At 46.7% G+C, this 21,647-nt stretch overlaps 1 protein-coding gene and 1 long non-coding RNA gene across 4 annotated transcripts in view; one reads left to right on the top strand and one right to left on the bottom strand.

Annotated features, from left to right (window-relative positions):
* LOC310839997 overlaps window positions 1–21,647 on the top strand; it is a 40,995-nt gene that overhangs the window by 13,380 nt on the left and 5,968 nt on the right. The gene's annotated exons all lie outside the window — the stretch shown is intronic.
* PAN2 (poly(A) specific ribonuclease subunit PAN2) overlaps window positions 1–21,647 on the bottom strand; it is a 38,421-nt gene that overhangs the window by 12,711 nt on the left and 4,063 nt on the right. For all 3 annotated transcript variants that reach the window (XM_083728826.1, XM_083728827.1, XM_083728828.1), the window contains exons 4-16: window positions 21,070–21,190; window positions 18,814–18,891; window positions 17,584–17,851; window positions 16,487–16,829; window positions 14,786–14,882; window positions 12,911–13,030; window positions 11,023–11,142; window positions 10,806–10,934; window positions 8,609–8,808; window positions 4,545–4,687; window positions 3,568–3,671; window positions 2,845–2,943; window positions 689–765 (exon numbers count right to left, since the gene is read on the bottom strand). In XM_083728826.1, the coding sequence (XP_083584952.1) occupies window positions 689–765; window positions 2,845–2,943; window positions 3,568–3,671; window positions 4,545–4,687; window positions 8,609–8,808; window positions 10,806–10,934; window positions 11,023–11,142; window positions 12,911–13,030; window positions 14,786–14,882; window positions 16,487–16,829; window positions 17,584–17,851; window positions 18,814–18,891; window positions 21,070–21,190 (1,899 nt within the window). The remainder of the gene's footprint in view (window positions 1–688; window positions 766–2,844; window positions 2,944–3,567; window positions 3,672–4,544; window positions 4,688–8,608; window positions 8,809–10,805; window positions 10,935–11,022; window positions 11,143–12,910; window positions 13,031–14,785; window positions 14,883–16,486; window positions 16,830–17,583; window positions 17,852–18,813; window positions 18,892–21,069; window positions 21,191–21,647) is intronic.

Here is a 21,647-nt window from a genome sequence, read left to right as displayed (position 1 = left end):
CAAATCGTTACAAAGCAATGCACAAGTTGTTTATACAGAATTCTAGATACCCTAAATATAATCTTCCACGTTTCCCAATCTGTACTGTCATTGTCATTTTACTGCTGCAGTTTTCTGCTCTGTGGCCTTTCTCCTGCATAACATAGTATAAACAAAACGGAGGTAGACATGATATCGCCTTTCAACCGTTAAAAAAAAATCACTAAAGGAAGGGTAAGAACACAAGTAGTACTGAATTGGTAAAGGTAAAGGGACCCCTGACCATTAGGTCCAGTCGTGGCTGACTCTGGGGTTACAGCACTCATCTTGCTTTATTGGCTGAGGGAGCCGGCATGCAGCTTCCGGGTCATGTATCCAGCATGACTAAGCCGCTTCTGGCGAACCAGAGCAGCGCACGGAAACGCCATTTACCTTCCCGCCGGAACAGTACCTATTTATCTACTTGCACTTTGATGTGCTTTCAAATTGCTAGGTTGGCAGGAGCTAGGACTGAGAAACGGGCGCTCACCCCGTCACAGGGATTGAACCGCTGACCTTCTGATCGGCAAGTCTTAGGCTCTGTGGTTTAACCCACAGCACCACCCGCGTCCCTTGATTGAATTGGAGAGAACAAAAAAAAGAAGGCTTTTCTAGACAAAAAAAGTAGAGTTTTTATTCTAGGAAGCACACCTAGATGATAAATGCTTACCATTCCCCAACAGGTATTTCTCTACTTTGGGGGAGTTCCAGACCACCTTTCTTCATCATCAACTTCTTAAAGGCATACTGAAAATAAAAGTTAAACTAGAAGTAGAAACATCTCTTTTCTATATATATTTTTAATGTCTCCAAAAATATTCCAAAACAATTATCACTGTATCCAATTTCTTCTTCAACACAAACTTTCTTCTTGACTTCCCACCCCTCCTTTCCTGATGTTTGTTTTTTACTTCTTTTTATTAGCTGTTTCACAACACATATGTTTTATCTCAGCTTCCTCGTCTTTAGTTCTTTCAGTAATCCACTGCTTATATTTCAAAGATCTCAATAAACGTACAGTCAAATGCCGAGTGATTTCACTTAATGCAAAACCCTGACTACCTCCTCATGCCAGTTCCAGGAGCGAGTCAAGATGAGGGGCCAGGTGGAATGTTAAAAAAAAGGTAAAGGACCCCTGACAGTTACCGTATTTTTCGCCCTATAGGACGCACTTTTCCCCCTCAAAAAATGAAGGGGAAATGTGTGTGCGTCCTATGGGGCGAATGCAGGCTTTCGCTGAAGCCTGGAGAGCGAGAGGCGTCCGTGCGCACAGACCCCTCTTGCTCTCCAGGCTTCGTGGACCTCTCCGCAAGCGGGGGGAGCGCTCCCGCCGCTTGTGGAGAGGTGCCTGCATGCGGAAGCCTGGGCGCGCTGAGCTCAGCGCGTCCAAGCTTCGTGCACCTCTCCGCAAGCGGGGGGAGCGCTCCCGCCGCTTGCGGAGAGGTGCCTGCATGCGGAAGCCTGGGCGCACTGAGCTCAGCGCGTCCAGGCTTCGCGGACCTCTCCGCAAGCGGCGGGAGCCGGCCCTGGGCTCCCACGGCTTGCAGAGAGCTGCCTGTTTGGGGGCTGGGGTCAGGGGAAGCTCCGGCGGGCCTCCCCCGCCCCAGCCCCGCGCCTGGGGGGGAAATAATTTTCCCCCCTTTATTTCCCCCCCAAAAAACTAGGTGCGCCTTATGGGACGGTGCGTCCTATAGGGCGAAAAATATGGTAAGTCCAGTCGCAAACGACTCTGGGGTTGTGGGGCTCATCTCGCTTTACTGGCCGAGGGAGCCAACGTTTGTCCGCAGACAGTTTTTCCGGGTCACGTGGCCAGCATGACTAAGCCGCTTCTGGCGAAACCAGAGCAGCGCATGGAAACGCCATTTACCTCCCCTTCGGAGCGGTACCTATTTATCTACTTGCACTTTGACGTGCTTTCGAACTGCTAGGTTGGCAGGAGCTGGGATCATACAACAGGAACTCACCCCTTCATGGGGATTTGAACTGCCAACCTTCTGATCGGCAAGCCCAAGAGGCTCAGTGGTTTAGACCACAGCGCCACTAGGTAAAATGTTATACTGTGCCAAATAGAAGGTAGGTAAAAGGCAAAGGACCCCTGGATGGTTAAATCCAGTCAAAGGTAACATTGGGGTTGCGGCGCTCATCTCACTTTTCAGGCCAAGGGAGCCACTGTTTGTCCACAGACAGCTTTCTGGGTTAAGTGGCCAGCATAACTAAACTGCTACTGGTTCAACGGAACACTGTGATGGAAGCCAGAGCACACGGAAAAGTTGTTTACCTTTCCGCTGGAGCAGTACCTATTTATCTACTTGCACTGGTGTGCTTTCAAACTGCTAGGCTGGCAGGAGCTGGGACAGAGCAACGGGAGCTCACCCCGTCGTGAGGTTGGAACCGCTGACCTTCTGATCAGCAAACCCAAGAGGCTCAGTGGTTTAGACCACAGTGCCAACCCACTCACCGCGCACATCTGCCCTGCCTCCAAAACTTCTGGCCATTCACATGGGGTTTCACATCTGAACAAGGGCCCAAGAGGATAGTCTCAGATTGTGAGGTCCATTTCCCAAATCTTATTTTGGAAACAGACAACCTTGACATGAGCTTGCATGTGCTGGATTGTCTGCACATACACCTTATTTGAACAACCAGTGAGGTTGGGAGTTGGCATTGCTGGTTGGCAGGGTCTGTGTGTTTGTGTGCGTGTTCAGTGCACTCTTGCTCCTGCAGACGGGGAAGCAATCAAAGTATTGAGTGATCTGGTTTAAGGGTGCCCTCGAAAGGCAACTGAATGGAAACCGAAAAGAAAAAGAAAAAGGCACTCTCCTATACCTCTGCCTGCATCTTCCAGAATTCTGCCTCCTTGGAGCTGTTTACTTCACAGTTAATGACCAAAACATCAGGCAGGCAGCGGATGTTGCGGGTCTGGACCTAGAAGAGCAGAGAGAAGATGTGCAATGTAAGAGGAAGTGACACAGATTCATGCTTGGTACTACTGTTGCGGCTTTATTTTACAGCAGTGCTTCCCAAATTTGGGCCTCCAGCTGTTGCTGGGACTACAACTCCCATCATCCCTGACCTGCCAGCTTGGGATGATGGGAGTTGTAGTCCAACAACAGTTGGAGACCCAAGTTTGAGAAACACTGTTTTTGCAGTCAAAAGGAATGCAAATTGATCTAATAATCTCTTGCTTTTTAACAGATGGCACCACCAGAGGTTTCCTAAGATGCCGATGGCTGAAGTGAGCGGAGATGAAATCATATTTACCCCCTAGAATTTCTTGCCCCATCTGCAGTATCAGCTTAAGAATTTAAACTTCCCAGCGTAAGGATGCTTTATCTGAGACCATACTAGCTGGAGACCTGGAAACTGATAGAAACTTTGGCGTGGTCAGTTCTCTTATCAAGTGCCCTGCAGTGCTTGCGTTCTCAGGCCCATACTGGCTGATGCAGCCTTGCAAGACACATTAGATTCCCCTGTATCAATGCTGCAGCCCTGGTCCAGGTAGTCCATTCACACGGACTTGCTCTATGCAACTGTTCCCTCCCCACTTACCGTGGGTTGGTATTTCTCGCAGTTTTCGCACCAGGCTTGGGTGTTCTGTTCCAGGCAGATGCTTCGCTTTAAGATCTGAGCAAATTCATAATCCTTGATTTTATCTTAAAAGGAGGGAAGGAAAAAAGGAGGGGATTTTAATTTCCAAAAAGATCCAATCAGGAAGTACCATATTTTTCGCTCTATAGGACGCACCTTTTCACCTGCAAAAATGAAGGGGAAATGTGTGTGCATCCTATGGAGCGAATACAGGCTCCTTGGCTTCAGCGATAGCAACGCGAAGCCTCCAAAGCACAGAGGGAGAGCGCCCCCCGCACTCTGGAGGCTCCGGGATGCTTTCGCTGAAGCTGCCTGAAGCCCCCGGAGCGCAGGGAACTCCAGCTGCACTCTGGTGGCTTCAGGCAGCTATCCGCAAGCCTTCGGAGTGCAGCAGGAGTTCCCGCTGTGCTCCGAAGGCTTGCGGATAGCTGCCTGAAGCCTGGAGAGTGAGAGGGGTCGGTGCACACCTATCACTCTTGCTCTCCAGGCTTCGCTTCACTGAAGAGGCGCTGCACAGTTTTCCCTCTCTGCGCAGCACCCCTTCAGTGAAGCGGGAGGAGAAATGGAAGGGGCTCCATTTCTCCTCCCGCTTCGCTGAAGGGGCGCTGAGCAGAGAGGGGGAGAATATTTTTTCCCCTGTTCTCCCCCTCCTATGGTCCGGTGCATCCTATAGAGCGAAAAATACGGTAAAACTTAACCAGAAGAACGCAGAAGAAAACCCTAACCTTGCACCATTCTACAGATGCTCCTATCCTATTTTGAGAACCCTAACCAGTGCCTTTCCAGGCAAGTTGTTCCAGCCCCGTAAGCTTACAAGAACCAACTGAAAGGCAACAAGCCCACACCTTCTGCCCCTGCTTTAAAGAATGAAACAATCCCCATTCCATTCAACTCTGTGCTTTTCCCACCCATGCACTCTCACCCCTTAAAAGTCATACCGTTGCTCTCAGGGTAGGACAACGTAAAGAGGAGTGTGGACGATACTCGAACAGTCTCTTTGCCACAGCGGCACATGCTGCAGTTCTCCACTTCGCAGCTGAAAAGCTGCCCGATGACCGAGTCCCCTGAAGATCCGAAGTTGCTAGAAAAGACAAGGCAAGATCAACAGAATGCCGGGTTCAGTATTTAGGAGGGGGATGCTGAAACACCTCTGCCAGTTACTTCACAAGACAACAGCTCCCAAACATACCTAAGTTGGGATTGTTGGGCTCTAACCATTTTCAGCTTTTCAGCCCAATCTTAATCCCTAGCCGGAATTAAGATTGCCGGAAGAAATATCAACAACCTCAGATATGCAGATGACACAACCTTGATGGCAGAAAGTGAGGAGGAATTAAAGAACCTTTTAATGAGGGTGAAAGAGGAGAGCGCAAAATATGGTCCAAAGCTCAACATCAAAAAAACGAAGATCATGGCCACTGGGCCCATCACCTCCTGGCAAATAGAAGGGGAAGAAATGGAGGCAGTGAGAGATTTTACTTTCTTGGGCTCCATGATCACTGCAGATGGTGACAGCAGCCACGAAATTAAAAGACGCCTGCTTCTTGGGAGAAAAGCAATGACAAACCTACTAGACAGCATCTTAAAAAGCAGAGACATCACCTTTCAACAAAGGTGCGTATAGTTAAAGCTATGGTTTTCCCAGTAGTGATGTACGGAAGTGAGAGCTGGACCATAAAGAAGGCTGATCGCCGAAGAATTGATGCTTTTGAATTCTGGTGCTGGAGGAGACTCTTGAGAGTCCCATGGACTGCAAGAAGATCAAACCTCTCCATTCTTAAGGAAATCAGCCCTGAGCACTCACTGGAAGGACAAATCCTGAAGCTGAGGCTCCAGTACTTTGGCCACCTCATGAGAAGAGAAGACTCACTGGAAAAGACCCTGATGTTGGGAAAGATGGAGGGCCCAAGGAGAAGGGGACGACAGAGATGGTTGGACAGTGTTCTCGAAGCTGCAAACATGAGTTTGACTAAACTGCGGGAGGCAGTGGAAGACAGAAGTGCCTGGCGTGCTCTGGTCCATGGGATCATGAAGAGTCGGACACGACTAAACGACTAAACAACAACAACCCTTTTCAGGCGGAAAACACAACCAAACAGGGAATGTGACAGTTGGTAGCAATCCCATGTGACCTGAGAAGAACAACGCTGCTGAATCAGACCAAGGGCCTAGCTAACCCAGTATCCTGCTTCCAACAGAGGCCAGCCAGAAGCCTCTGGGAAAGCTTGCAAACAGGACATGAGTGTAATAGCAATTTCCCTTGCAACTGGCTTTCACATTGCCACTAACTCTGAAAGCGGTGTGCAGTCATCGTCAGCATGAGACAATCGTGCAGTGCTCTGTAGTTTGCCCATAGTTCAAATTCTGAACTTTAGAAAGCGGATGGCACTCCAACAGTGTCATGGAATTCTACTCAATATTGATTCAGAGTAGAATCCCAACGTATTGTTAGTGGAGTTAAAACTTAAAACGTTGCAGGATTCCCCCAAAATAGACCAGAGGCAATTGTATTTCATCCAGCAGAGCTTTACTGCTACTGACGCAAATGAGCATAATGCTCAAAAATCCAATACATTCAGGATTGGCACCGTCCATAAGAAATCCAGTTGCTGCAGACTTTACTTTTTTATTTTAATGTATTTTTTATTAAAGATTTCTTGGTTTACAAAAGTATGTGCAATGTCTCTTTTTCAAGTTACATTTTCTACAGATCAGTTTCATTTGTTGAGACATTAGTGTTACATTAGGAAGAAAAGGGGGAAAACTGACAATAACTTATAGTAAGTCTAAACCTTAAAACTAAGGATGCTATGTACAGAACACCACAACAGAAGGAAAAGAGATAGAAAGAAAAAGTGAAACCCAGGCTCCTTCTGGCCCTACTTTTATAGTCAGCATGACCTTGACAGAAAGAGATAAGAGAACCAGTTTAAGCCAGCTGTACTTAGCTTCTATGAAGGAATACAGTGGAACCTCAGGTTATGTACTGTCTTCCTTACGAACGTTTTGGGTAATGAGCTCTGCTAACCCAGAAGTAGGTCTCCTGGTAGAGAACTTTGCTCTAGGATGCGAGCAGAATACACACGGTGGCACAGCGGCAGCAGGAGGCCCCATTAGCAAAAGCGCACCTCAGGTTAAGAACAGTTTTGAGTTAAGAACGGACCTCCGGAACGAATTACAGGTACCACTGTAACCCAAGCATGAACCTTCTGCTTGTTTCTTTCGCACACAGAAGCTTCCAGAACCCTCTTGAATTAATTAGAATAGGAAAGATCTCTACGCAGTAGTTTAAGTCGGCATAACCCAGGTACACCCTCTGCGCATGTGTGCCTTACTTCTGTCACAGGTAGTCATGGCCTTCTCTCTCATGCATGGTTGATGGGAAGGCTGGTTTGGGGAGGAAAGTAGGGGAACACCCTTCTTCCTCTCAAACAGAATCGAAGGCTAGAGAGCCAACAGGAGGAATGAGAAGGAGACACAGCTTTTGTGTCTACTGGAAAGGAGATTTCTGCCAGCTGGGGGAGAAGGGGATCAAAAGCAGAGGATGATATATGGGGTAAACCTCATCAGGGTGCTCAGCCATGACTTGGGCTGTGCTCACCTGCGTTAGGGCATAGTCTGTATCTGAGGTCAGAACAGGACAGACTGAAACAATTTGGAAATATACTTTAAACCAAGTTAGTTTGGAACAGGAGGGTGACAAACTGAAATTGCAGAGTTTTGAGAAATTAAAAGACAAAGTGCGAGATTGGCTTCATTATTATCAAATAAGGGAGGCTTACAATTTGGACAAAAAAATTGGTTTCCAGGTGGAAAAATCAAAATTGGAAACAGAACTGCTAGATCCCAAAACTAAGATATTATCAAGAATGTATAACTTGCTGTTGAAATGGAATACTCAGGATGAAACGGTTAAATCTGCTATGATTAAATGGGCACAAGATGTTGGACATAATATAATGTTTGCTGACTGGGAACAGTTGTGGACCACAGGTATGAAGTTTACGGCATGTAATGCCTTAAGAGAGAATATTATGAAAATGATATACAGGTGGTACATGACACCAGTCAAGCTTGCAAAAATATATCATTTGCCCGATAATAAGTGTTGGAAATGTAAAGAAAATGAAGGTACATTCTTTCACCTTTGGTGGACGTGCCCAAGGATTAAGGCTTTCTGGGAGATGATCTATAATGAATTGAAGAAGGTATTTAAATATACCTTCTTGAAGAAACCAGAGGCCTTTCTCCTGGGCATGGTCGGCCAATTGGTGCCAAAGAAGGATAGAACTTTCTTTATGTACGCTACAACAGCAGCAAGAATACTCATCGCAAAGTATTGGAAGACACAAGATCTACCCACCTTGGAAGAATGGCAGATGAAAGTGATAGACTATATGGAACTGGCAGAAATGATTGGCAGAATCCGAGACCAGGGAGAAGAGTTGGTAGAAGAAGATTGGAAGAAATTTAAAGACTATTTGCAGAAACATTGTAAAATTAATGAATGTTAAAATGATGTTGGATTGAAATGAAACGGCTCTAGCAACAAGGTTAAAAGAATATGTAAAAATGGACTGATAATCAGATGAAAATACGAACTTATAATATGTTAAGATACAGAATTAAGATAAAAACAAAGAGGGAAAGAATTTGCTGAATTAACCATGTGAACTGGAATACAAAAAAGGGAGGTGTGAGGAGGTCAGGAAACAAGTAAATGAAATATAAGACATGAAAAGATCGATCTGTTTTTAATTGTTTTTTATTTTTCATGTATTTTGTATTTTCCCTTTGTATTTTTGTATCTTTTTTATTTTTATTTATTTTTAATTCTGTAACTTTTTTCTGTCTGTAAAACTTCAATAAATATCATTTTCCAAAAAAAAAAAAATTACTTTAAACCAAGTTAGACCTAGGAGAGGAAGCAGAAGAAACAGGCATGCAGGTTCTCAAAGTTTCCAAGAGATTAAAAAAAGGGGGGGGGGGACATGACCGTTACCTGCTGCCAATGCCTCGATAAGCCTGAGGGCCTTCCTGCTCTTGAGTTTCCTGATGGAGCTGGGTCAGAATGAAGCGATTCCAGCTCTGAACCAAACGGCCTAGATTCACTTTCCCTGTAGCCTCGTCAGAGTCCGCCAAGATCAGTCCCAAAGCAGCTGCCTCCGGAATAGTGCGGAAGGCGCGGAGGAAGTTGCTGCCCTGAAATGAAGGAAATGGCCATGTATTTTAATAATAATAATAATAATAATAATAATAATAATAATAATACATCAAACATTAAAAGCTTCCCTAAACAGGGCTGCCTTCAGATGTCTTCTAAACGTCTGGTAGTTGTTGTTCTCTTTGACATCTGGTGGGAGGTCGTTCCACAGGGCGGGCGACACTACCGAGAAGGCCCTCTACCTGGTTCCCTGTAACTTGGCTTCTCGCAGTGAGGGAACCACCAGAAGGCCCTCGGCGCTGGACCTCAGTGTCTGGGCAGAACGATGGGGGTGGAGACGCTCCTTCAGATATACTGGACCGAGGCCATTTAGGGCTTTAAAGGTCAGCACCAACACTTTGAATTGTACTTGGAAACGTACTGGGAGCCAATGTAGGTCTTTCAAGACTGGTGTTATATGGTCTCAGCGATTCTCCCCGCTGCCCCTTGCCTTGCTTTAAAACAGGTCCGGGGACAGAGGGGAAGGCACGCGTGCCTTCCCCTCTGTCCCCAGAGATTGAGGGGCAGGCAACGGGGACAAGCAATCTTCTCCCCGTCGCCCCTTGCTTTAAACAGGTCCGGGGACAGAGGGGAAGGCGAGCGGCGCTTCCCCTCTGTCCCTGGACGGTCTCCATAGGAACGCATTGATTGATTTTCAATGCATTCCTATGGGAAACCGTGCTTCGCAAGACGAAAAACTCGCAAGAAGAAAAAACTTGCGGAACGAATTAATTTCGTCTTGCGAGGCACCACTGTATACAGAGGCACATTTTCTGATCAGCTCATAGAGTAAGGCTGGGGAGAAGGAGTCGGCAGTGCTTCTCAAATTCCTTCTAAAGTCTGGGGCAACCAACCAAGGCCAGATGGGAACTTCTGGCAGGGTGTGTGAAGCACACTCCTTAGACCAGCCCCATTCAATTCTTTGAGAGAACCTGGGTGGGATAATTAACACCCCAATTGTGCTACAACCCCAAGGAGACCACAGCCCCATTTCTGCCACACAGCTCTGCAGCACAATAGATAGGAGCCAGCACAAAGGGAGCTGCTACTTTGGAGGGCAGGGCTGCCCTGGGCTGCCCCCACATGCAAGTGGCCTGCACTTTAGCACAGCAGATGGAAGAGTGTGAGTCACATTTCTGCCCCCAACAGTGCTCCACAGCTACGCACGTGTCTTGGCTGAGCCTCGGCCTAGCATACCTGAAGGAATGTCTCCACCCCCATCGTTCAACCCGGACACTGAGATCCAGCTCCGAGGGCCTTCTGGCAGTTCCCTCACTATGAGAAGTGAGGTTACAGGGAACCAGGCAGAGGGCCTTCTTGGTAGTGGCGCCCGCCCCGTGGAATGCCCTCCCATCAGATGTGAATGAAATAAATAACTATCTGACTTTTAGAAGACAGCCCTGTTTAGGGACGTTTTTTATGTTTGATGTTTTATTGTGTTTTTAATATTCTGTTGGGAGGTGTCCAGAGTGGCTGGGGAAACCCAGCCAGATGGGCAGGGTATAAATAAATAATTATTATTAATAATATCATCATCATCATCATCAATGGCTCATCCCAGGAGAGGCAGCCCCTCCTTCCACCCACCTGTCTGCCCACATCCTTGCCAAGAAAAAAATACAGTGGTACCTCAGGTTACAGACGCTTCAGGTTACATACGCTTCAGGTTACAGACTCCGCTAACCCAGAAATAGTGCTGCAGGTTAAGAACTTTGCTTCAGGATGAGTACAGAAATCGTGCTCCGGCAGTGCGGTGGCAACAGGAGGCCCCATTAGCTAAAGTGGTGCTTCAGGTTAAGAACAGTTTCAGGCTAAGAACGGACCTCCGGAACGAATTAAGTACTTAACCCGAGGTACCACTGTAATGCTAATCGAGGCCTGTTTCAGCCTCATAGGCTTTCCTGCCTATGACTCCGAATAGACATCTCTACTCCAAAAAGCATCCTGTGAAAGATGGAAGGATTCTGCACGGTGCCTTCCATTTGCCCATCTTTACCTGACAAGGGTCTCCTCTGGACAAATCCAGCATGTGGAAGAGGAAGCCCAGCTCACAGCTCAGGCAGAACTCTTTCTGGCACAAATGGTTCTGGACCAGGCAGCGCACCGGCTCTAGGAAATACAGGACCTGAAGAAAGGAAGATGGGTAGATGAGACCGAGGTTATCACAGGAAGGCGGAGGCAATGCATCACAGAGAAAGCAACTTTGCACCCACCTGGATCATGCAGTTGCAGTAGGAATTTGGAATATGGGGCTCTAGTCCGGCAAAGAGAGTCTTGTTGTAATGTTTGAAGTCAAAGTCCTCCAAGCCCAACTTGGAGTATTTAATTGTGACCTACATCAGGAAAGAAAATATAATTGTACAGCCAGGATATTGTTTACACGGGAGCACACACTTATTCGACACGCCAACCTGAGGAAGAGAACCACAGCCCAAGTGAAACTGTTCAAAGGCCTTTGTTTCTGGCACACCTGCACCTCCGCAAGGTACCCCAACGAGCTCATCCGATTCTCTCGAGATCTTAATCTGCCCAGAAGCCGAGATCGCAATGCAGATTTCAGGGCTGTTCTCATGTGACTCAAACCCACGAATGGAGGTAACGCGAAAATCCCCATTCGCTTTTCTTGCTTCACAGATGACAACATGAGGCAATCTGCCTCGCAAGGAACAGGCTGTGCGCAAGACTTCTACCCACCCTGGTCTGGCAAGCTTTCATTATGCAAGAGAGAGGACTGTTCTACCATAGTCTAATTTATGCTGGGACGGAATGGGAATTTATAAGGCTGGCTTCAAAGTGCATGGCCCTTCGTGCTGCCTTCTGGTGCCCCTAGAAAGCCAGTGTGGTGTAGTGGTTAAGAGTGGTAGTCTCGTAATCTGGGGAACCGGGTTCACGTCTCCGCTCCTCCACATGCAGCTGCTGGGTGACCTTGGGCTAGTCACACTTCTCTGAAGTCTCTCAGCCTCACTCACCTCACAGAGTGTTTGTTGTGGGGGAGGAAGGGAAAGGAGAATGTTAGCCGCTTTGAGACTCCTTAGGGTAGTGATAAAGCGGGATACTAAATCCAAACTCTGTACCCAGAGCGGGTACAGAATGCTGCAGCGAGGCTCCTCACGGGGTCTCTGCCATGGGAGCATATTCACCCAGTGCTTTTCCAGCTGCACTGGCTCCTGGTGGAGTACAGGGTCAGATTTAAGGTGCTGCTTTTGACCTTTAAAGCCCTTCACGGCCTAGGACCCTCGTACCTCCGGGACCGCCTCTCCTGGTATGCCCCACGGAGAGCCTCAAGGTCCATAAATAACAACACCCTAGTGGTCCCGGGCCCTAAGGAAGTTAGACTGGCTTCAACCAGAGCCAGGGCCTTTTCAACTCTGGCTCCGGCCTGGTGGAACGCTCTGCCTCATGAGACCAGGGCCCTGCAGGATCTGATTTCTTTCCGCAGGGCCTAGAGACAGAGTTGTTCCGCCTGGCCTTTGGCTTGGAGCCAGTTTGATTCCCTCCCTCCCCCCCCTCTCTCTTTTTTCCCCTTCTTTTCCTTCTCCTCCTGCGATGAGGCTACATTTTAATATTTTAATGTTCCATTATTTTAATTGTTGTGTTTTATTTTTGTTTTTAAGTTTGTAATCATTCATCTTGTTTTTATTATTGCTTGTAAGCCGCTCTGAGCCCGGCCTTGGCTGGGGAGGGCGGGGTATAAATAAAAAATTATTATTATTATTATTATTAAACTCTTGTTCTTCTTCCTAGTCACTTTTCTTCCTGAAAACGCTTTGCATCTCCCTCTGTAGATATGGGGCAGGCTTCAACTAAGGAGTCCCGTCAGCAGAAGACCACCAGAAAGACTTCTACTTGTACAACAGGGTTTTCCCCCCACTCACCTCATGTGCCCCACAAAATTAGCTCAATGGGGTCGGGAGAACCCCTGGAACAGAATGCAGGGGAAGAAGAGGGGGAATTGTTCTGTCTGTAAGCTGAAATGCTTGCCCTGACGAAAAGATCAACGTAGTACAATGCTGAATTCCTTCCATTATATATCAAATATACATTCGTTCATACCTTCCTCTGCAAAACATCCAACACCCTGGCAAGTGTTTAAACACAGACCTTCCTGTATTTCTTTGCCACCATGTAGATATGCGGTTCCTCTTCCCGTCCAATGGGGGATTCAGGGACCTGGCTGAAATTATCAAACTCGTTGTCCAGCTCTTTCAGTCGATAGGGAATCTGAAAAAGACAGTGGGATGCCAATCCACAGAGCTTCTGCACTGTAACCTTTCCAATTTTGGACTTTCTAATATCAGAATGAGCTACCCTCAGATATCAGAAGAGAAGTAGGAGCATGTGAAAAATACCGCATGTACCCTGTTTGAACCTAAAACACAAAGGAGCCTGGATAGCTCAGTTGCTTAGAGCGTGGTACCGATAATGCCAAGGTTGCAGGTTCGATCCCTGTATGGGGCAGCTGCATATTCCTGCACTGCAGGGGGTTCAACTGATAAGGGGTCAGCAAACTTTTCCAGCAGAGATCCACTGTCCCTCAGACCTTGCAAGGCGGGGCAGACTATATTTTGGAAAAAAGAAATGAACAAATTCCTATGCCCCACAATTAACCCAGAAATGTATTTTAAATAAAAGCACACATTCTGCTCATGTAAAAACACCAGGCAGGCCCTACAAATAACCCAGAGATGCATTTTAAATAAAAGGACACATTCTACTCATGTAAAAACACGCTGATTCCCGGACCGTCCGGATTTAGAAGGCGATTAGGCCCAGATCCGGCCCCCGGGCCTTAGTTTGCCTACCCATGGACTAGATCAGGCACCCCCAACTTGCGGTCCTCCAGATGTTTTGGCTTACAACTCCCATGATCCCTAGCTAACAGGACCAGTGGCTAGGGATTATGGGAATTGTAGTCCAAAACATCTGGAGGGCTGAAGGTTGGGGATGCCTGGAATAGATGATCGTCAGGATCGCTTCCAACTCTACAATTCTATGATCCTAAGGCTGCTACCTGGCTTTTTCTCACCATGTTGGCTCCAAAATGCACATCCATGTAAGTGACACACCACACCACACCACACCACACCACACCACACCACACAACACAACACAACACAACACAACACAACACAACACATGGAGCTGCCTCTCACCCTATGGGGCAGAAGCAGATAGACAATCAAAGTGTTAGCTGGCATCCACTTCTAAAGTAGCACACTTCTAAAGCAGCATTTTAAATTTCAGGTTATGTGAGGTTACAGGATGTGCTGGTTCTTAAGCTAAACTATACCCAGCAGGATCTACCTTCCTTTAAAAAAAACAAAAAATCAGCATATTCTGTGGCATTACAAATCTAAAGGAAACGTATTCAGAATTCAGATGAAGAAATCAGTTCCCCAGCCACACCCCAAACCACAAGCCGTTCTGGAGTAAACAAGATATTTAACAATACATAGTTAAAGCTCTGGTTTTCCCAGTAGTGATGTATGGAAGTGAGAGGTGGACCAGAAAGAAGGCTGATCGCCGAAAAATTGATGCTTTTAAATTCTGGTGCTGGAGGAGACTCTTGAGAGTCCCGTGGACTGCAAGAAGATCAAACCTATCCATTCTGAAGGAAATCAGCCCTGAGTGCTCACTGGAAGGACAGATCCTGGAGCTGAGGCTCCAATACTTTGGCACCTCATGAGAAGAGAAGACTCCCTGGAAAAGACCCTGATGTTGGGAAAGATGGAGGGCACAAGGAGAAGGGGACAACAGAGGACGAGATGGTTGGACAGTGTTCTCGAAGCTACCAGCCTGAGTTTGACCAAACTGCGGGAGGCAGTGGAGGACAGAAGTGCCTGGCGTGCTCTGGTCCATAGGGTCACAAAGAGTCGGACGCAACTAAACGACTAAACAACAAATAACCATCACCCAAGAAGTACAACTCTCAAGGTGTTCAACAGGCATGAAAGTGCCAGACAGCCAACTAGCTACCTGGTTTCGGAGTTTGTTCCTGGGGTTTGGAGCATATCCAATGAAGCCAACTTTCTTCATGGCACGAAGGATCTCTGGGTCAACCGCTGGGGCTCGTCTACAAAACAAACTGTGGCTCAGACAATGTCTTCCAACCCCATTTGACAGTGAACTCCCCAAAACAGCGAGGCAAGCTTCCCAAAGAGATGCAGCCATTTATTTGGGGAGCTGTGGAATCCCAGGGACCGTGCCCAGATATTGGAAGAATTAAAAATCCCCTACCTCTATTACTGGATGCAATGTTACAAGACTCTGAAAGGAATCATATGTCCCTCCCAGCATACCCAGAGTGAATTAAAATAATATTTAAAGAGGGGTAAATACAGAATAAGTGGGACGCGGGTGGCGCTGTGGTCTAAACCACAGAGCCATGAGTGCCGCAACCCCAGAGTCGTCCGTGACTGGACCTAATGGTCAGGGGTCCCTTTACCTTTTAAAATACAGAATAACATGCAACGTCTATACAGTGGGACCTTGGTTCCCGAACATATTTGTTTCCGAATAAATCAGCTCCCAAACGCTGCAAACCAGGAAGTGTTCCAGTTTGAGAATGTTTTTTGGAAGCCGAACATCCGACGTGGCTTCTGCCTGAGGGCAGGAAGCTCCTGCAGCCAATCGGAAGCTGTGCCTTGGTTTTCAAACGGTTTCGGGAGTCGAACGGACTCCAGGAACAGATTATGTTTGAGAACCAAGGTACCACTGTAAAGTAAAAGAACAAAGTACCGTATTTTTCGCTCCATAAGGCGCACTTAGTTTTTAGAGGGGGAAATCAAGGGGGAAAATATTATTTCCCCCCTCAGCCTCAAAGAGCAGCTTCTTGGGGCTGCTGGGGGAAGCCCGAAACCTCTCCAGCCAGGAGAGGCTGCACGCGGCTAAAGAAGCCAAGACAGCGAGCGGGATCCATCCCGCTGGCTGTCTTGGCTTCCTCTTTAGCTGTGCACAACCCCTCCGGCTGGGAGAGGCTGCACGCAGCTATGGCAATTCCCCCGCCTCCCGCAAAAGCGCACGGGAGCCTTGCACCCTTTAAGGAGCGTGCGGCTCCTGCGGGCTTTTCTATGAGGAGGGAGAAGAGACTGACTGGCCGCGTCAGTCCCTTCTCTTTCCTGGGGAAAAGCCCGCAAGAGCCGCGCGGAGCTTGTGTGCGGCTCTTGGGGGCTTTTCCTGCCTGCCTCCCCCCTGCATTCGCTTCATAAGATGCACACACATTTCCCCTTACTTCTTAGGAGGGAAAAAGTGCGTCTTATGGAGCGAAAAATACGGTAATTAAATTACAGCCCGATATCAACAAGGAGCAGATTAGAAGAAAGGAAACTACCAAGAACTCTCAAACCACCACCCAAGAAAGTGGGGGTGAGGAACCTTTAGCAGCCTGAGAACATCCAGGGTCCACATGATGGTGGTGGGAGGGGCAAGCGGTAAAAGTGGGCAGAGAAACAAATGTGAATTTCACCTTTGTACAGAAGGCTAGTTTCTGCACACACGCCTCTCTATTGCCCATCTAGGCAAGAGGCATTATTAGAGCTCAAGGACACATTACAGCCAGACAAAAAGAGTACTGAGGGCCAGACAGAGACCCTCATTTGGCCCCCAGTTCTGAGGTTCCCCACCCCTAGACCCTAAAGGTCTGTACTTCTCTCTAGATTTCCTATTCTAAAGAACTACCTGGGAGCAGGGGCCGAGTTAGAAACCGGCCAATCTGACAACAGGGACTCAGTGGTCAGCGGCACAGGTATAAGCGACAGAGGCATGAGATCCTGGTTCCAGTCAAGGTGGGGCAAGGTGTCCACAATGCAAGGCAAAGCGAAGTCAGTCTCCCGGGAGTAGGCATTGAAGGTGATCTCGGGCGAGTCAGTCCACAGGTGGACACAGCCCTCGGAGTCTCCAAAAACCATGGCTTGTTTGCTGGCAGACACATCAAAGCTCATGATCAGCTGGCCCACGGTATTGACGTGGAAGATGTCGGCCGGATTGGCCAATCCGGTGGGTTCGCAGAACTGACACTGACCTAGAAAGGAAGAGCAAATCACGAATTTTAATAGCCAAAAAGTGGAAAACGCAAGAATTACCAACTGTGGAAGATTGGCAGATGAAGATGGTGGACTTTATGGAGCTAGCTGACCTTACCGGAAGGATCCGCGACCAGAAAGAAGAGGAATATCAAGAAGATTGGAAGAAATTTAAAGACTATTTGAATAAATATTGTAATATTAAAAATTAGAAGTCACTTGAAAGTACCAAACAGGCTTAGGATTAAATTAGTAGTTAAATAAATGAGATTTAGAATGTTAAGAAAAGTTAAGAAATCTGATTATAATCGGAATATTGTTTTTGAATAATGATATTGGAAAACTGTTACATTCAGATACAAGGAAATTCAGATGGGAGGGACTAGAGGAAGTCAAATGATATGTTTATGAGATTGGAAGTTTAATTAATTAACTAATCTGTGTTGTTTATGTGTTTGCTGTTATATTTTCTGTTTTTATTCATTTTACTAGTCTTATTTGTTTTTTTTATTTTTGTACTTGTTTGACAATACGTGCTATATTTGTATGAAACTTAATAAAAATTATTGGGGGGAAAGAAAAAAAAAGAAAGGAAGAGCAAATCAGATGTGTGGTTTCTCTGCAGGTCTCTTAATGCAAACTGTCCCGAGCTTGACTCGATTCGTCACACTGTGGGCATCTCTTGAAGGTGGCTAGATTCAAACAGGATAGCAGAGGGTGAGGCAACGTGGCCTCTGTGGTCTAGCTACCTACCTGTCTGGGAGATGATGGCAAGGCGAGATGTGTACGTAGGAATGAACTTCAGAAACAGAGGGTCAATGTGGACCTGCAGAGGTGTGATGGCTCTCAGCATGCGCAGGTCATACACCTTGAGGAAGCGATCGCAGGCTAGGCCATTCATTCGGCTGGAGAAGCCACAGGTCACCAGCAGGTTGCCGTGGACATCAAAATCTGACAGACTACCGGAGTAGGCATCAAACTCATGCTCCACAGCAAAAGTGCGGAGATCACGCAAGGAAACCTAAGGAAGGAACAGAAGACACCCTAATATATCTGATTTAAAAGAAGCACCACGAGAGAACAATGGAATAGAATGGCGTCGAGTGAATTAACTGGGCATTTTTCTGTGTTCCTCCTGTAAAGTCAGAGACCTCCTTTGTACATCACTCAGGTGCTGCACATGGCACAAATACAGTGGTACCTCGGGTTACATACGCTTCAGGTTACACACTCCGCTAACCCAGAAATAGTGCTTCAGGTTAAGAACTTTGCTTCAGGATAAGAACAGAAATCGGGCTCCAACGGCGCGGCGGCAGCAGGAGGCCCCATTAGCTAAAGTGGTGCTTCAGGTTAAGAACAGTTTCAGGTTAAGAAAGGACCTCCGGAACGAATTAAGTATTTAACCTGAGGTACCACTGTACAGTCATACCTTGGGTTGAAGTAATGGAGCGCATTACTTCCGGGTTTTGCCGCTCGCGCATGCGCAGACGGTCAAAATGACATCACGCGCATGCGCGGAAGAGGCGAATCACGACCCACACATGCGGGTTGTCTTCCCTTCAGGATGCGAATGGGGCTCTGGAACGGATCCCGTTCGCATCCAGAGGTACCACTGTAAGCCATAGTATGACTTGTCATGTTGTTTGAAGCCAGAATGTGGCTTGTCATCTGCAAAAACCAGTCAGTCCTTCTTGGGGAATAAAAGCTGCTCCCCAAGTTCAAATATAACAATCAGACTCTGTGTGAAGTGTAACCCGTACAGATTCCTACTCATTAAAAAAAATGTTAAAAAATACTCCAAGCCCAAATTCACCCCGTCAAACCAACATATGTGGAAAGTTTGGCACTGGAACGTCTTGCTTCAATTTTAAAGGGGAAAAGAACTAATTTTCATAAGGCACAAGCTCTCACTGTGTTACTGGAGTGCCTGTAGCTCTCAAACATTTGTGGGGGGAGCAGTGATGATAAGATGCTCAGTGTTACCTTTCCCGATGTGTGGCCACAGAAGAAGAAACGGTTTGACTGTCTCATGATAGTGACCCCGGGCACTTCCACTGTGTACTAAAATAGAGATATAAAAAGTGGAATTAAGATCTGGACAGAGGCAAAGCAGACCACTATGAATATACAGATGCTACATTATTCAGGGGGAAAGGGTTGAACTGCCAATAATAATAATAATAATAATAATAATACATTTTATTTATATCCCGCCCTCCCCAGCCGAAGCCGGGCTCAGGGCGGCTAACAACAATAAAACAGTACAACAGTGTCAAGCGGTGAATCCCTATTATTTCCCACGCAGCACCAAAGGAAGAAATAAGTTTGCTTAAAAAACAAAACAACCTGAATGACAATATAAGGAAAAATAAAAATAATTCAGTGGCAATGCCTTTGAATGGACATCTGTTTGCAAAAATAAAACATGGCATACAGCCTTCTTCTATCATAAGATTAAGGATACAATAAAAAAAATGAGGTCCAGCTCTAAGGGCCTTCTGGCAGTTCCCTCACTGTGAGAAGAAAGGTTACAGGGAACCAGGCAGAGGGCCTTCTTGGTAGTGGCACCCTCCCTGTGGAATGCCCTCTCATCAGATGTCAAAGAAATAAACAATTACATGACTTTCCAAAGACATCTGAAGGCAGTCCTGTATGGGGAAGTTTTTAATGTTTGATGTCCAACTGTGTTTTTATATCACGTTGGAAGTTGCCCAGAATTCCTGGGGCAACCCAATCAGATGGGTGAGGAATAAGTAACAAAATGTTGCTATTATTATAGCACTACATACAAACAAGATCAATAAATGTGTCCGTATCTTTCTATCCATCTATTGAACCAGTACATCCAGATAATACTGTACTATGGAAAGGTTCTACAATTTTTGTTACAGAAAAAAAACTTACATTACTTTCATGCACACTATTACGCTGAGAAGCACCACTTTTAAAAAATGATATTATTAGGGAAACCTATAAAAGTGTTGCAACATTTTTCCCCTGAAGAATTAAAAAAAAGGGAAAGTTAATACATTTTAGAGATTGCTCTTTTCATGAGGTCAGAAATAGGAATGTTGACATTTCACCTTCTGTTTGAACTTTCAAACTTTTGGCTTCAACCTGTTAAAGGTAAAGGTAAAGGTACCCCTGCCCGTACGGGCCAGTCTTGACAGACTCTGGGGTTGTGCACCCATCTCACTCAAGAGGCCAGGGGCCAGCGCTGTCCGGAGACACTTCCGGGTCACGTGGCCAGCGTGACATCGCTGCTCTGGCGAGCCAGAGCCGCACACGGAAACACCGTTTACCTTCCCGCTGGTAAGCGGTCCCTATTTATCTACTTGCACCCGGAGGTGCTTTCGAACTGCTAGGTTGGCAGACGCTGGGACCGAGCAGCAGGAGCGCACCCCGCCGCAGGGATTCGAACCGCCGACCTTTCGATTGGCAAGTCCTAGGCGCTGAGGCTTTAACCCACAGCGCCACCTGCGTCCCTTTCAACCTGTTACTTTTATGTTAAATTAAAATTCTGGTGACAAAAACATTATGTTGTTGTTGTTGTTGTTGTTGTTGTTATCGTCATCATTATTATTATATCTCCAAAGCATCTCTTTAGGTTGGGAGACAAAAATATTTTGGATTGGCTATAACAGGAGCCAAGCCTACTTGGATAAAGGTAAAGGGACCCCTGACTGTTAGGTCCAGTCGCAGATGACTCTGGGGTTGCGGCGCTCATCTCACTTTATTGGCCAAGGGAGCCAGCATACAGCTTCTGGGTCATGTGGCCAGCATGACTAAGCCGCTTCTGGCAAACCAGAGCAGCGCACGGAAACACCGTTTACCTTCATGCCAGAGAAGTACCTATTTATCTACTTGCACTTTGAGGTGCTTTCAAACTGCTAGTTTGGCAGGAGCAGGGACTGAGCAACGGGAGCTCACCCCGTCGCGGGGATTCGAACCTCTGACATTCTGATCGGCAAGTCCTAGGCTCTGTGGTTTAGACCACAGCACCACCCGTGTCCCATGCCTACTTGGATACATCATCACAACGATGAACAAGATCTCCTCCTGCTGTTCGGCTCCAGAGTTACAATTTGTTTAAGATTAAACCAGTCGTTTTGTTATCCAGTGGAGATTCCTGTTCATCTTTGTGTAAGCTTAACATGACAAAACCTCAACATCTTTGGTTCTGGGTAATCATATTCAATGCAACGCATTAGGGTCAGATATGTGAGAAGTGTGTGTTACCTTTTGAGTTTCTTGGACTGTATTGAGGTCTATCTCTATCACATGACTGGTGAGCCCGCCAACAAGCAAGGTGCTGGGATCAGTCAGTAGTAGACTGTGCATGTCCTCACTCTCATCCATGCTAGAGGAGGAGAAAGAGGAACTGTGAGAACCAATGCTGACCTAGTATTTTCCATTCAGTCATTGCTACATGTGAGCTCACCAAGTAAATCAAAGTGACATCAGAATCTTGCATCATGAAACCTTTGGGGACCATTCCAGGAAAAAGGAGGTGGCTAAACTATATTGATGCAAATTTCCCACCTAGATGTCCTCAAGCAATAAATTTTATAAAGGAAGCAGGAAATGCTACACTGAAGCACGTCCACATGCTTCATGAGGAGCAACAGGATATGACATCAAAGCCCTCTTCTCAAGCTTGCCCTGGAATATACCAAATAATTAAAGCCTGCAAATTGTGCACATCTCACACAGCTTCCCACACCAGATGTGTGACTGTAGGAACATGGATTTCATAATATTCCTAAGGCTATAACTGGCATTCTTCCAAGTAAACTCTACACAGAGACCAAAGACCG

Source organism: Podarcis gaigeae (assembly GCF_964106915.1).
Source record: "Podarcis gaigeae genome assembly, chromosome: 2".
In the NCBI taxonomy this organism is placed as follows: Eukaryota; Metazoa; Chordata; class Lepidosauria; order Squamata; family Lacertidae; genus Podarcis; species Podarcis gaigeae.
The sequence above is the reverse complement of the archived record's forward strand: the minus strand, read 5'-3'. Positions and strand labels throughout refer to the sequence as shown.